The sequence below is a fragment of the Apteryx mantelli genome, chromosome 2 (genome assembly GCF_036417845.1).
Source record: "Apteryx mantelli isolate bAptMan1 chromosome 2, bAptMan1.hap1, whole genome shotgun sequence".
Taxonomy (NCBI): domain Eukaryota; kingdom Metazoa; phylum Chordata; class Aves; order Apterygiformes; family Apterygidae; genus Apteryx; species Apteryx mantelli.
In genome coordinates, this window is record NC_089979.1 from 168,977,314 (window position 1) to 168,991,041 (window position 13,728).

Below are 13,728 nucleotides of genomic sequence, written 5' to 3' on the forward strand. Positions count from 1 at the left end.
TTCACCTATAAACGCTGGTCCAACCTCAGCATGGATGTAAATATTTACATCTTCCCTGAAATCAGGAGAGAAAAGAATGGAGTTTCAGCTGTTTCCACCTGAGACAAGTTTGGTCTGTTACTGTCAAAGATACCGGAGTGAGAAATTCTGGCAGAGAAGTCGGAGCATTTTCATCCCATTTCATCTTACCTTGTACATACACAGAACCTGTGGTGATCTCGTATCCGGTGCTACAAGTGTAATCCCCGCAGTCGTCAGGCTCCACGCCGTGAATGATTAGCTCAGCGATGCTGCCTTTCAGTTTCATCTCATATTTGTCACTGGGCTGAATGACCGTCCCTCCTTTTCTCCACTCAACAGGCGCGTCCGGCTTGGAGATCTCGCAGTGCAGGACAGCCGTTCCCCCTTCTTCGGATTCCACGTTTTTCAGCTCCTCCTTAAACAGCACCGGTAGCACTGCAATGGAGAAGCAGACACAGCAGTGACTCAGGGCTAAGCGACACGCTTGCAACTCCTCCGGCTTGGCAGGTCCCAACTTTCTGAACCACAGCTTGCCCGCTGGGAACGCCACGTCTGCGGCAGGGCTTTTGAGTTCTGCCGCGGCCAAACGCTCATGGAGATCAGCCGCTGACACCGTGATGGGACACCATTGCTGCTTCATCTAGGATCGCTGTGGGTCACAGGCCATCTAAAGGGCTTCATGTGCGCACACCCACAATTTTCAGTGTAACCAGTTAGAGGGACAACAGCACAAATCACAGTGTTTGGACATTTAATTGCTGAAACCACTCATTCTGAGCAGAACACCGGCTGTGACAGCTCAGCACAGGGTCTAAAAGCAAGATCTTGTCGCCTGAGTTAAAAGACACCGTACTCTTAGTATAAACCTAATAAAACTATATAAAAGCCCATTCTAAGCATAGAGAAATACTCCAGTCTCTCTTATTATCAGGTGGCAGGCAAGTTTCCTAAATGCTCTTGTACATACCCTCCATGAGCAGCAGCTGCAGTTTTGTTCCCAACTCTCACAGTGAGATCAAAATCGCAACTGCAGAAATTGAACTGGGTTTAAAAGACACTAGATTCTTTGAAGAACGGATTGTGGATCAAACCCTGTCCTGTTGTAATTCCCAGGCACAGAGCATTAACGATAATGCAGTAATAAGGCTTCCATTTCACCTTTGTGGAGGACAGCCACAGACAAAACTTCTCTGCCCCCAAGCAAGGGTCATCTTCTTACCTTTGACTTGCAACGATGCAGAGGTCTGCTGATCCCCTGAGTCACACGTGTATTCGCCAGCATCCTGAGCCTCAGCACCATAGATAAAGAGCTCAACACATGTCCCCTCTTGCCTGATCTCATACTTGTCACTTGCTTGCAACACCTTATCTCCTTTCCTCCACTCCACAGGAGCATTAGGTTTTGTCAGCTCACAGTGCAGCATGGCCGTGCGGCCTTCCTCCACTTCTTCATTTTTCAGCCAGTGTTTGAAAAGCACAGGCACCGCTTGAAGTGCAAAGAGGAAAAGAAAGTGTAAAACAAAAACAGAAAGTGGAGGAAAGTTTTATTTTTAAGGTACTGCTAAGAACCAAAATGGTAACGGCATTCATGAAGTTCACGTACAATTCTGCTGTATTTTCCTGAAGGACAGCTGCTGGGGGCAGGAATGTCTAGGTCTAAGCCAGGTGGAATTGCTCATACTACATGGGCTCCAGCACCCTTGACAAACTGCGTGGTGTCCACGGACTCGCTCTAGTACCTCAATGTCTTTCTAGTACTGAGGAGCCCCCAAAATGGATACAGTACTCCAGCTGTGGTCTCACAACTGCTGAGCAAAGAGGAAATCATACCTTTAACCTCTAGTCTGGCAGTGGTCTTCCCATCAGCTGTATGGCAGCTATAGTCCCCTGAGTCCTCGCGGTTCAAATCGTAAATGACCAGTGTGTGCACATTCCCCTCCTGCTTGATGCTGCACTTCTTGCTGGAGTGGATTGCAGATGTGCCTTTCTTCCACTCCACCGGGATGTCAGGCTTGGAGACCTCACAGGACAAGTGAGCTGTGCCACCCTCCTGCAGATCCAAGCTGCGGAGCTCCTTTACAAATGTGACGGGAGCAACTGCGGGGAAAAAGCACACAAACAGTGATGCAGCTGCATAATCCAGCATCACTCCCAAAAGCTCTCTGACAGGTGACCATAAGAAATCGTAACATGTCACAGTCAAATTGTCAGATTTTTTTTTTTGTTCCGTTGCTAGAAGAAAGGCCAGGACAAATTTAGATCTCATGCAGGTGCCAGTGCAACTCCAGCGTCACTTCAGTTTGTTCTAACGTCTGCAGGATCAGTCCTGCCACATGGTAACAGTTTCTAGTCTGCAGCACATATATATCACTGGCTGGCTCTCTGGACATCAGAATGGGCCTGATTTAATGACTTAGTAAGCTTTTAAGCCAATGCAGAGTAAAAATATTTAATACATCACTGATTCGATGAAACGTAATGTTTGGAAGAACCTCTGACCACCCAAACAGTATCATGTTGAATTGTTTATACACATACAGCACTGAAAAGCAGTATTAATTTATATCTACGTATCTACATGTCTACATTTAATTTATATCTACATATCTACATTTTGAACCAGATCAGAGAGGAAGAAACAATATAAGCTATTGTTCTGGCCAATCTTTTAAAATCAGGAGCTCAGACATAAATATCTAACTCTTGCCTCAGTTAAGTTATCTGAATCTCACACAAGATTTCCAGAGGCCCTTCCTCCCACGTACACCTCTCCAGTAACTCAAGCAGTATTGGCAGGGCTTACCAGTACCTCCTAAACCCTTCTTTCTAGGGGATTGCTCACCTTTGACCGTTAGCTGTGCCCCCGAGGTATGCTGCCCGACTTTGAAACTGATGGGCCCGCAGTCTTCTAGTGTCACCTTCCTCAGGATCAAAGTGTGACACTTCCCTTGAACTCTGATCTCATTCATTTCATTAGACTGCAGGGGAACATCCCCCAGGAACCACTGGGCATCCTGAGTTGTCTCCCGGGACAGCTTGCATTCAAAGACTGCATCTTCTCCTTCATATGAAGCGACGTCCTTCAGTGTCTCCACTATGGTTGCTGCTGGTTCTTTACGGAAAGGTCAAAAGAGTTTGATAAATACTTTCAAATGATGTCTCCTATTTTCCTGGATTAAACATTTTGTTATGCTCATTCTTGACAATACTGCATTATCTGAAAGAACTTATGTCCACAAAGCACTAAACACTATATCTATGTGCATGCATAATTTGTGATGTTGCATACTTACAGATGCATAATGTGTGTGCCTATACACACATTAGGCACATACACATTACATGTGAGAGTCTATAAAGTATGCATGCTATATTGTATTGTGTGTACACAGGAGAAATATCTAATACACAACATTGAAAGGCAATATATATATTGTGGAAACGTTGCCAACAGCTTGTAGTGGGTGATATTAATATTAAACCACAGAATCATTGACTTAAGGCCCGGTTCCGACGTCTCTGAAATCACTCTGATCTCTTTGAAATCCCCATCGTTCTGTTTGGGCACAGGACATACTCTAGGTGTCAAATTACTTAATCGTGTGCCACTCCCATGGAAACAAACTCTGTTCAGCCCTTCCCTGCTTGAAGTCCCACCTTTCACAAGCACAGCCGCCGTGGTTTGCTGGTCCCCTGTGTCGCACAGGTACTCTCCAGCATCAGCTTTGCTCAAGTTGCGAATTGTCAGCTCAGCCACAGAACCATCTTGGCACATTTTGTATTTGTCACTTGGCCACAGCACTGTCCCAGCCTTCTTCCACTGCACAGTGGCATTTGCTTTTGAGATTTCACAGCTCAGAGTGATAGTACCTCCTTCTTCTGCTTGCTGGTTCTGCAGGGGTTGCGTAAAGATCACCGGCAAAGCTAAACCAAGATAATCAGAGGAAGATGTTTAAGTTTCATTGCTGACTCTATCTCACCAATTCACTCATGTGAACTTGATCCTGCTTCACAGTTGTAATCTGATTTGCTCTTTTCCCTCTATGCTTCTGAATATATGAATCTTTTTTCGGGACATATTGATAACGTGACCATACCAAGTGAATCAATTCTGTACCATCTTTAGTATCAGTAAGCAGAAAGGCTGCTAAAGCCCTAAGTGGTACATGTAGTAAAACTGTAGCACCATTCCAAATCTCAGTTACAAGGTCTTTAAAACCCAAACAAGCAATGATAGAAAGTGCTGGATTTCCAGGAGTACTAAGCACTTCGTGCTCCCCACTGATCTCTGGGCACTGCACACCCCGAGCATCTCTGGAAATGAGTTCCATTTTATGCAGGAGCTGTCACTGGTATGGATTCTTAAGCATCCAAGTGCCTGAAATCCTCATCACAGAACGGGACCAGTCTCTCTGCCACTCTGTCCTTGAAACGTACATTATGGAACGTTTAAACTAACACAGAGCTACCAAAAAGGTGAAGTGAAAGCCTTTTGTCACCTTTCACCACCAAGGATGCCATAGTTTGCTCATCGCCAGAATCACAGACGTAGTCCCCAGCATCCTTCAGCTGTAGCTCGTGGATGAGTAGCCCTACAACAGAGCCCATCTGCTTCATCTCGTATTTGTTGCTGGCTTGGAGCAAGACCGACCCTTTTTTCCATCTCACTGGTGCATCATGTTTTGAGAGTTCAGCATGAAGGGTCACCGTAGAGCCTTCCTTGGCTTCCTGGTTTTGGAGCTTTTTTACAAAGACTGCTGGAATGGCTGGGACCACACACAGAGACACAAAAGGACAGATACGCTCAGTACAGCTGCTTACAGGACAAATATTCAGGCACTGCTAGATCCTGGAGCTAGTGTGAGAGCAGGCAGGTACAAGCCCTTCACGAGAGAGACCTCATGGGATATTTTAAAAGACAGCATTTCACATTAATTTCATGGCCCCTATTTACATTAGTCGATCTTTTATCTCAGGAAAAGCTACGTTAACGTTGTATTTGGATCGGGGTAGATTTTTAAAAGCAGACAAACTGACACGTTACACCTGTTTTTAGGAGCCTAGACACTGAAAGTACTTTGGTGGCTCACTTCTCAGCTGCAGCTGAGTGCCCTGGTAAGTTTGAGCACTTGGACTCTGGAGCACCATTTGCCCAGGCGGGACTGCAGCTCAAAGGACAGAGGTGGTTAAGGATCAAAATTGTCTGTCTGGTCACTCAGACAGAAGCCCCTGGGGTCTAGAACTGTGCAAGCAGTTATTACACCTGCATCTCTCCATGTTCATTGCTGAAGACACTTACTAGAGGATTTAAAATAACTTCTGAAAGCAAAAAGACTGCATCCTCAGCTGCTGTATGCCAGCAAAGTTCATCGGAAGTCAAGGACAGTAGATAACATCCACACGCTAGTACTAAGTTATGAAAGTGGAATAAGTCTTTCTTAAAAACAAAACAAAACAGCTTACCTTTAACAGTTAAAGTGGCTGCTCTTTGCTGGTTTCCATTATCACAGATGTATTTGCCCGAGTCTTCTGGTTTTAAATGATAAATTTTTAAAGTATGGATTGTTCCCTCTTGCCTAATTTCATACTTGGAGCCTGGGGAAATCACTTGGGAGCCCTTCTTCCATTCCACCGCGACATTAGGCTGGGAGACCTCACAGTGAAGGATGGCCGATTCTTCTTCCTGCAATTCTGTGTCCTGTAATTTCTCCTTAAAGACTGGAGGTGGCACTGAAATTACAAACACAGCAGAGGTGAATTTACAGTCACCCATATCTTGCTTCCCTACAGTTGCAACTTACAGTTGAACAGTTAAGTATTAAAAAAAAGCTTTAACTTCTGTGTAAGATACTGGGGTGGTTAAAACAAGTGAACGGATTTTGAATGAAAGCCATTGGCAGAAGTTTCTAGAAGTTAAGGAAATACTAATAAAAAATTTTGCACATATTTTGTCTAGTTCAGATGGCATGGGGACTTTGACCAGGCAAGCAGTTTCGAAAAGGGAAGGAGAAGGACGTTTGAGAATTTCTTCTGCCTCCATATCACTCTGGAGCTCAAGCACGAGCACCCGACTACGGTGAGTTAGCAAGGAGTGAACGATGGACAGGTTGGGCCTTGTACTGCCAGCACGCGCAAAATCAAATTGCTGCCTATTCTCTCCAGTCCTGTTCCTCTCTCTTACCTTTTACTGTGAGCATTGCTGTAGATGTGTGTGGTCCCACTCGGAAAGCAACAGCCCCAATGTCCTGCTCAGTCACCTTCCTTAACGTCAGGGTGTGAATCTTCCCCTTTTCCACGGAGATTTCATTCATTTCATTGTTTTGCAGAGCAACATCCTGCAGCTTCCATTCAACGTCCCTTGCGTTCTCATGAGAAACTTGGCACTGAAAAGTCACGTCGTCCCCCTCAAACACCACCATGTCCTTTAGGCCACTCACAATGGTCACGTCAGGCTCTGCAAAAAGTCCAGGGTTCAGTAGTCAAGCCACGAAAGCCAAAATGTGGACCAAATCATAGAATTATAAAATAACATAGGCTGGAAGGGACCTCTGGAGGTCACCTGATCCAACGACTGCTCAAAGCAGGGCCAACTTAGAGGAGGTTGCTCAGGGCCTCGACCAGCAGAGTTTTAAGTATCTCCAAGGATGGAGAGATCACAGCTTCTCAAATTACATATTTTGAACTCTGATGTGTGACCACTTTCAGCCAGGGGCTTCAGTGACAGCCAATATCTTTCAGGATCACTCTTTCTTTCTCTCTCTCAGAAATATGCTCCATATTTATTTTTTTAATTACTTATTGTAATCCTGTATCCTGTAATTGGGCGAATAGAGATTGAATACCAGCTTCCAAGTTCAGGATCTGGAAATCTGCTGTGTTTGCACTTCAGATTATGTTAAACACATTCAAAACTGATCCCCACCACTGCCTGTTTTCAAACAGAACTGCATATACTCTGTGCTGCTGCTCCAGTCTGCCTGGGTATCAGGGAGGCACCGTGCCCTCAGCAGGGCCAACAGGGTCAGCGGGAGCAACGGGCTTTTGCATTTCAGTTTGCGTCCTGCTTCTATCACAGCTGGGCACTTGCAGATCTGTGCAAAGATCGCACAGCCTGCAACGAGGCAGAAGCTACACCCTGAATCTCGTGGGCAATACTGAAGGGGAAGAAACACAGTCCTCACTTGAGCAAATACAATACAGATTTATACAACGGAGGTCACCCTACGTGTGAAAAGGGGTGCAGTTGGGCATAGTATATAGAGCATCCATAATATATAGAGCAGCCTATAGAGTGGCTAGAAGTGATTGTTCCACATTAGTGACCCAGTCTGAAAGACAGCTCTGTCTGTAACGAATTAGGGCCAGATGCAGTTGGCAGGTGACTGGAAGCTGGGGACGACCCATCTGATCACTCACATGATGTCGAGCAAACGTTCAAAGCCACATGAGCAGAAACTTACAGCTGCCTCATCCTCTCCGGGCCCCCAAGCAAACCAGTGCATTTATTCACTGATCATAATAAGATTTTGTATGGCTTCATGATACCCCTCCTGTACTCTGTGTGCATTTATTACAACAGTAACATGTTGCAAAATCTTAGCACGTTGAACTGAAAATCCCCTTGCCCCAGTAAACGGCTCTTGCCTTTCACAGTCAGCTTTGCAGAGGTTGTCTCATCCCCAGCCTTGCAGGAATACTCTCCGACGTCGCTAGGCTCCAAGTGGTGGATACGCAGTTCGCGGAGGGTGCCGTCCTGCCACATTTCATACTTGGAACTTGGGCGAAGCACGACTCCATCTTTGCTCCACTCCACCGCTGCTTTGCCTACGGTGATCTCACAGCGCAGCCTGGCCGTTCCTCCCATTTCCACTTGCTCGCTCTTCAGCTGTTGCTTCAGCCGAGGTTTGATGGCTGCAAAGTTGAGAGCAATTAATGCACAACCCATTAGCTTGAATGTACGAATGTGGCTTCTGCCCAGCTCAGCACAAGGAACCTGGGCTCTGAAGCTGCAGAACAAATTTGCATTTGGTGATTACGTGATAATGACAAAAAAAATTTTTTTTATTCTGTATATCTAGAAAAGGAGCGGATCAGACAGCTCCTCAGATGTGTTCACTTCTCAAAGGCAAGGGCATCCACCTTGTAACAGTACCTTTCACACAACTTATCTTGATCCTGAAAATTCTCAAATGGATTAATCACAGAATCACAGAATGGTTGAGGTTGGAAGGGACCTCTGGAGATCATCGAGTCCAACCCCCCTGCTCAAGCAGGGTCACCTAGAGCATGTTGCACAGGATCGCGTCCAGGCGGCTTTTGAATATCTCCAGAGAAGATCATCAAGATCATGTCTAAGCAGAATCTGGTACTTGATGACTAAAACGAATTTAGACTAAAACTAGTCTAAATCTGTTGATGTTATGGAGATACTCCTCACTTCCAACACTATAAACAATGTAAGCAAATGCTTTATTTCGCTGCTGTCTTTCCAAGACCCTAGACTGTCAACAGTAAGTCCTTCCAGCGCATGGACAAATAAATGCACCGCGCTCATTCAAACCAGGCTCAGACAACAGCTTGTCATCAACAAAAGCGAGAAGGGAATATCCATCCCATGTGCATGAGCAGTTGAGAAAAGGGGAATTTCAGTGCTTGTGGTTCTCCTATCTAGCTCCTGTTGCGATATATCTAAAGCAAGCACAGGACTCCTAGGTGAGCCAGCAGCTGCTTTCATGGCTCAGATTCAGCCACCAGGAGTTTGAAAAGCTGTGGCTCAGATCGAAAACACAAGTTCCAGCCAACAAATGAGACAGTCACAAACCTTTCACAGACCATGATTAGCAACACACATTATTCCTGGTTTGTTTAAATGCATGATGTTTTCAGGATTTTCATGAGAGGACAATGAAAAACAGAAAGCAATACAAAACAACACACTTTTGTAACTGGCCTATGATTAATTATTGATCCAGCTGAACCAGTAATTAATGCAAAGCGCCAAAAATAAAGATCTATTAGAATTTCAAAATCCCCATGATGCAAAGTTTCTTGCTTTTATTAATAGTAGAGGAATGAGCCTAGATACTGTGCCTTATAGACTTAAATAGACATTCTCTGAATCCCTTCCAATAAAATTCATTTCTCCATCTTCTGATTTATCACTGAGCACCTGCTTGGCTCTTTATCTTACTTTTGGAAGGACTTAACAGAATATCAACCACACAATTGCACAAAACCCTTCTAGCCTCTGCTCCATTTTGGTGCAATGCTAACCATTCACTCTGAGGACTGCTGTGCTCTGCTGGTCTCCTGTATCACACGTATAATCGGAGGCATCTTCTGGTTCTACATTGTGGATCACGAGTTCCGCTATGCGACCGTTTAAACTAATGTCATATTTGGCACATGGGAAGAGCTCCATGGTGCCTTTCCTCCACTCCACAGTTGCCTTATCCTTTGTCAGCTCACACTGGAATTTCACTGCAGCTCCTTCTTCCACATCCTTGTCCTTGAGCTCCTTTTTGAAAAGGACTGGCAAGGCTAAAAGAAGGGGAAAAAAAGAAAAAACAGGAGCCTGAGTCATGTCCTGCTTACCATGTCTAGACTGACTTTCAGGGGAACAAAGTTACCGTGATTTTCAAGCGCTACATTCCCAGGCAGGATCCACGTTTTCTAGTTTGCCTGGAGCTGGTAACAGATCTTGCTGCACCAGAAGCAGACATCTGCACCTAAAAAGTTTCTTTCCTGTATTCCTTGGGTCAAATCCTTTCCAGGGCTGAATTATTTGAATGAACTTATCCTTTGGTTGATCTCAAAGATCTCAAAAGAAAAAAAAATACAGAAAACTCCACGGACAGCCTTGAGAAATCAGAAAGGTAGTTAGGAGTCTCTTTCCAGGATTTGGAAGAAAATCCTTTTTTAAATACATAAGTCACATGTCACGTGAAATGTCCAGACATTATGCTAAAGCCTTGTTCTTCCTTTAATCTCTCCCAAGCTGTAAGGCTAAAAAGTGTTTCTTCTTATAACCCAACACACCAATGCAGCACTGGAATAACAAAGTATCTTCCTCTTCCATTCTCGTTTAAAAAAAAAACAAACAAAAAACAACTGGGTGCATCAGATGCAAAGGGAAGTATTTATGGGCAAAATATTATGCACTTCAAAATAATCATATTCAAGCTGTTGCTTTGTGTGGGATGATATCTACTGCTTTATGAATCAGCTCACACCACCTACCTTTCACATTTAAAGATGCCTTTGTTTCCTGATCCCCACTATCACAGCTGTATTCTCCTGTATCTTCTAATTTGAGATTATGTATTAAGAGCTCTACCAAGCACTCCCTCTGCCTCATTTCATATTTCTGGCTGGGCTGCAGCTCCACTCCTCCTTTCTTCCATTCCACTGCGGCACTGGGTTTTGACAGCTCACAACAGAACGTAGCTGTACTTCCTTCCTCAGTTTCCTTATTTTGAAGGGGTTGTTTAAATGTGACAGGCAGGGCTGCAAAATGTGAGAGGTAAATGTTTTAACAGTGCTTTACTCCTGAACGGACCCAATCCTACCATCGTTCTTCAGAAACGGTCTGTTCTCCTGATTCCACAATCCTTGGGCTGCAGCTCTCTTTCTTGGTAGCATCCTTCTTGAATCATTAGGTGAAACAAGAGGCGAGGACAGATTGTGAAATTAGGGACACAGTTGGTCTCACAAAGTGGTCCACCGAATGGTCTCCACACCAGTGTCTCCACGCCAGCTAGGGATGGTTTAGTCAAAGAACACGGGGACACAGCGGGATGCTCTTTCTCTTACATGGACCCTTGTTCTTCCTTAATAAACATCTGTGAGTTTGCAATATTTGGCTGACAGACTTGATCCCCAAATAAAACTTCTGCCAACATCTAAAAGACCAAGTCAGCACTCAAGAACAGGAATAGATAGCACAGTAAGATGAAAATAAGACAACAAATGGAAGAGGAAGGGGAAATTCAGACTTCAGAAAAGATCTTGCTCAATTTGGAAGAAAGGGCTGAGGAAAACCCATGAGGACACAGCTGTTTACACTCAAAGTTCATACGTGAGGCTCAAAGCCTCAAGTAATAATACTGCGCATTCAGAACATGTTACAGAAATTCTTTAGCCACAGCTCTGCCCAGTCGTTGCATCCCTTAGGCCTACCAAAGCCATGAACAACCATTCCCCAAATTCCCATATGCAGCCAAACTCCCTGCACTCAGAGGGCATAAGGATTCATTATATTTTGACATCCTGGCAAGGTTTAATTGCTTTGATGCTGATTAATCATTCCAGATACTATAAGCAGAACCCTTCTACCCTGACCATGTGTCAGGCTCAAGTCGAATATGTATGCTGCTATCGAAGATCAGCAACAAAGCAAATAAAGAGCAGTAGGGATCATTGAGAGACGCTCCTTTCACTCCGTGTTTACTGAGTCAAGGGTCAGCACTCTGCCTACCATGCACAGTGACTGCAGCCGTTGTCTGCTGATGTCCAGAGTCACAGGTGTACTTTCCTGAATCTTTCAGTTCTAAGTCATGAATGACCAGCTCCGTAGTGGAGCCCTGCTGCTTCATCTCGTATTTCAAACCAGGGTAGAGAATAATATCTCCTTTCCTCCACTCCACTAGAGCATTGGGTTTGGTAAGCTCACACTTCAGTGTTACTGTACCACCTTCTTCTGTATTGGCATCTTGAAGCTCTTGTTTAAAAAGTGCCGGCAGGGCTATAAAATAGAAACATAACTTGCAACATACTGCAAATTGGTTTTGGGAAAGAAAAAATAGAAAGAAATTGCAAACACCAAAATAGCTTTTTGCAGATGGATCTAAACATCAAAGCTCTAAATCCAAACTACAAGGTTATTTTCCCTGAGAGGTAATAGGAATATCTGCAGAACAAAGTTGTTGATTTCAAGAAGTCACATTGGCCAGCAAGTATGTACAGGCTTCATCTAATCTAAGACCTAAAGGCAGCAGAAGATTTTGCCAACTATAAAAGTAATTGACGTGTCCTGATCACTGAAGAGGTCTTCTACAGATCTGCAGGAGGGCGCAGAAGAATATAGCACAGCATTTTCCAGTATACACAGCCTGGAGATCATCAAAGACAAGGAATACTATTTCAAATAAATGGAACTTCAGTTAATAAGGCTGGACAAACAGAGATAGAAAACAGAACACCTGACAGGAGAGGACAGACTTTTCTAGTCAGGAAAGAGGAGATAATTTTTACCCTGGACTGTTAACACAGCTGTAGACTGGTGCTCTCCACACACACAGGTGTAGTCTCCTGCATCCTTCTCAGCTATTTCACGAATCATCAGCTCTGTCTTGGTCCCTTCCTGCCTCATTTTGTATTTCTCACTTGCTTTGAGGATCCGCTGGTCTTTCCTCCACTCCACAGGAGCAGCTTTGGTAAGCTCACAGTGCAGAACAACATCTTCACCTTCTTTTGCTTCCTTGTTCATTAGCTCGTCCTTAAAAAGTGGTGGCAGGGCTAAAGGATGCAACACGGACAAGTGGTCATCAGAAAAGCAGAATTCAAATCCCAATTTCTTTTTGGTACTTGGGATTATTTCCCCTTATGCCTCCCTTTTTCACCCTATTCTAAACTTGCTTAGCAATAGCCAAGTTCAGAAACTCTGAAAGGATCCTTCTTCAAGCGTGATGCGAGCATGGTTTCACTTACCATCAACAATTAATTCCCTGACTGTCTGCTGCTTTTCATAGGGAAAAAGCAATACAGAGATACACAGTTCTACTGGATACAGTAGCATTTTACTTACATAGGTATGATTTTACTTAGATAGGTATGATTTCCAGGAGGCTGGTAGAGCAATTTTGTTTGTTTGACTGAAAACTATATACATGAAAGCATCCAGAGTTCAAAAGAAACCTATTTCTATTTTGAGATTGAAGTCTGAAGGGCCATAACATGCAACGGGAGAATTTCAGGTTCTCACTTTCCCATTTTGGAAATCTGAGCCGAAGGAAGAACAAACTACAGGAACATTAACCTCAAAGAAACTAATTCTTAACATCTAAGCCACAAACCTGCCTTGTGCACAGCTAATATTAATGGGGAGGGAGTGCAAACACAGACCACTTCTCAGACAGGTCAGAAAAAAAGCATGTTTCAGGAAAGCCCAGGAGAGAGTTAGAAGTTGCTGGAAAAAGCTGGTGGGGACAGAACTGGGTCCCTTTGACCACAGTTCCTCAAAGCCAAGGAAGGTTCCTGCACTAAAACACATGCCCATTAATGAGAGGAGAGCAGAACATCAGGTAATGAGATTATTAACATAAAACAAGGATTTATTTCTGATTTGGTTTATTGGGAGCTGGTAGAATAAAGAGTGTAACTGCTGAAAACCTGTCTTTTTTTTTTTTTAATTCCTAACTGTCAAGGTAGTTTCTACTTTGCTGGTCCCCACATAGAGGTTTAGTCCCCCACATCCTTCAAACCTAGGTTATGAAATAGCATAAAGTGCTCTGAAATAGCACCTCTTATCACATTTTGCATTTATGATTTTAAAAATCTGGTGCCCTTTCTGCCAGTCCCCAGGAACAGCCATGGCCAGGTCACAGAGCAGAGTGACCTCTCCTCCCTCTTGGGCTTCCCCATCCCTCACTACTTGTTTGAACAGTGAGGAAGTGAAACAAAGGAGATGAGGGGGAAACAAGCTAGAAA

General features: G+C 44.1%; 1 protein-coding gene across 1 annotated transcript in view; it reads right to left on the minus strand.

The window, feature by feature from the left end:
* Positions 1-13,728, minus strand: part of LOC136991351 (obscurin-like) — a 146,012-nt gene that overhangs the window by 67,573 nt on the left and 64,711 nt on the right. Inside the window, 12 exon segments of the mRNA XM_067292218.1 lie at positions 190-456; positions 1,241-1,507; positions 1,852-2,118; positions 2,864-3,133; positions 3,679-3,945; positions 5,485-5,751; positions 6,203-6,475; positions 7,666-7,932; positions 9,295-9,561; positions 10,261-10,527; positions 11,498-11,764; positions 12,274-12,537. Of these exon segments, the coding sequence (XP_067148319.1) occupies positions 190-456; positions 1,241-1,507; positions 1,852-2,118; positions 2,864-3,133; positions 3,679-3,945; positions 5,485-5,751; positions 6,203-6,475; positions 7,666-7,932; positions 9,295-9,561; positions 10,261-10,527; positions 11,498-11,764; positions 12,274-12,537 (3,210 nt within the window).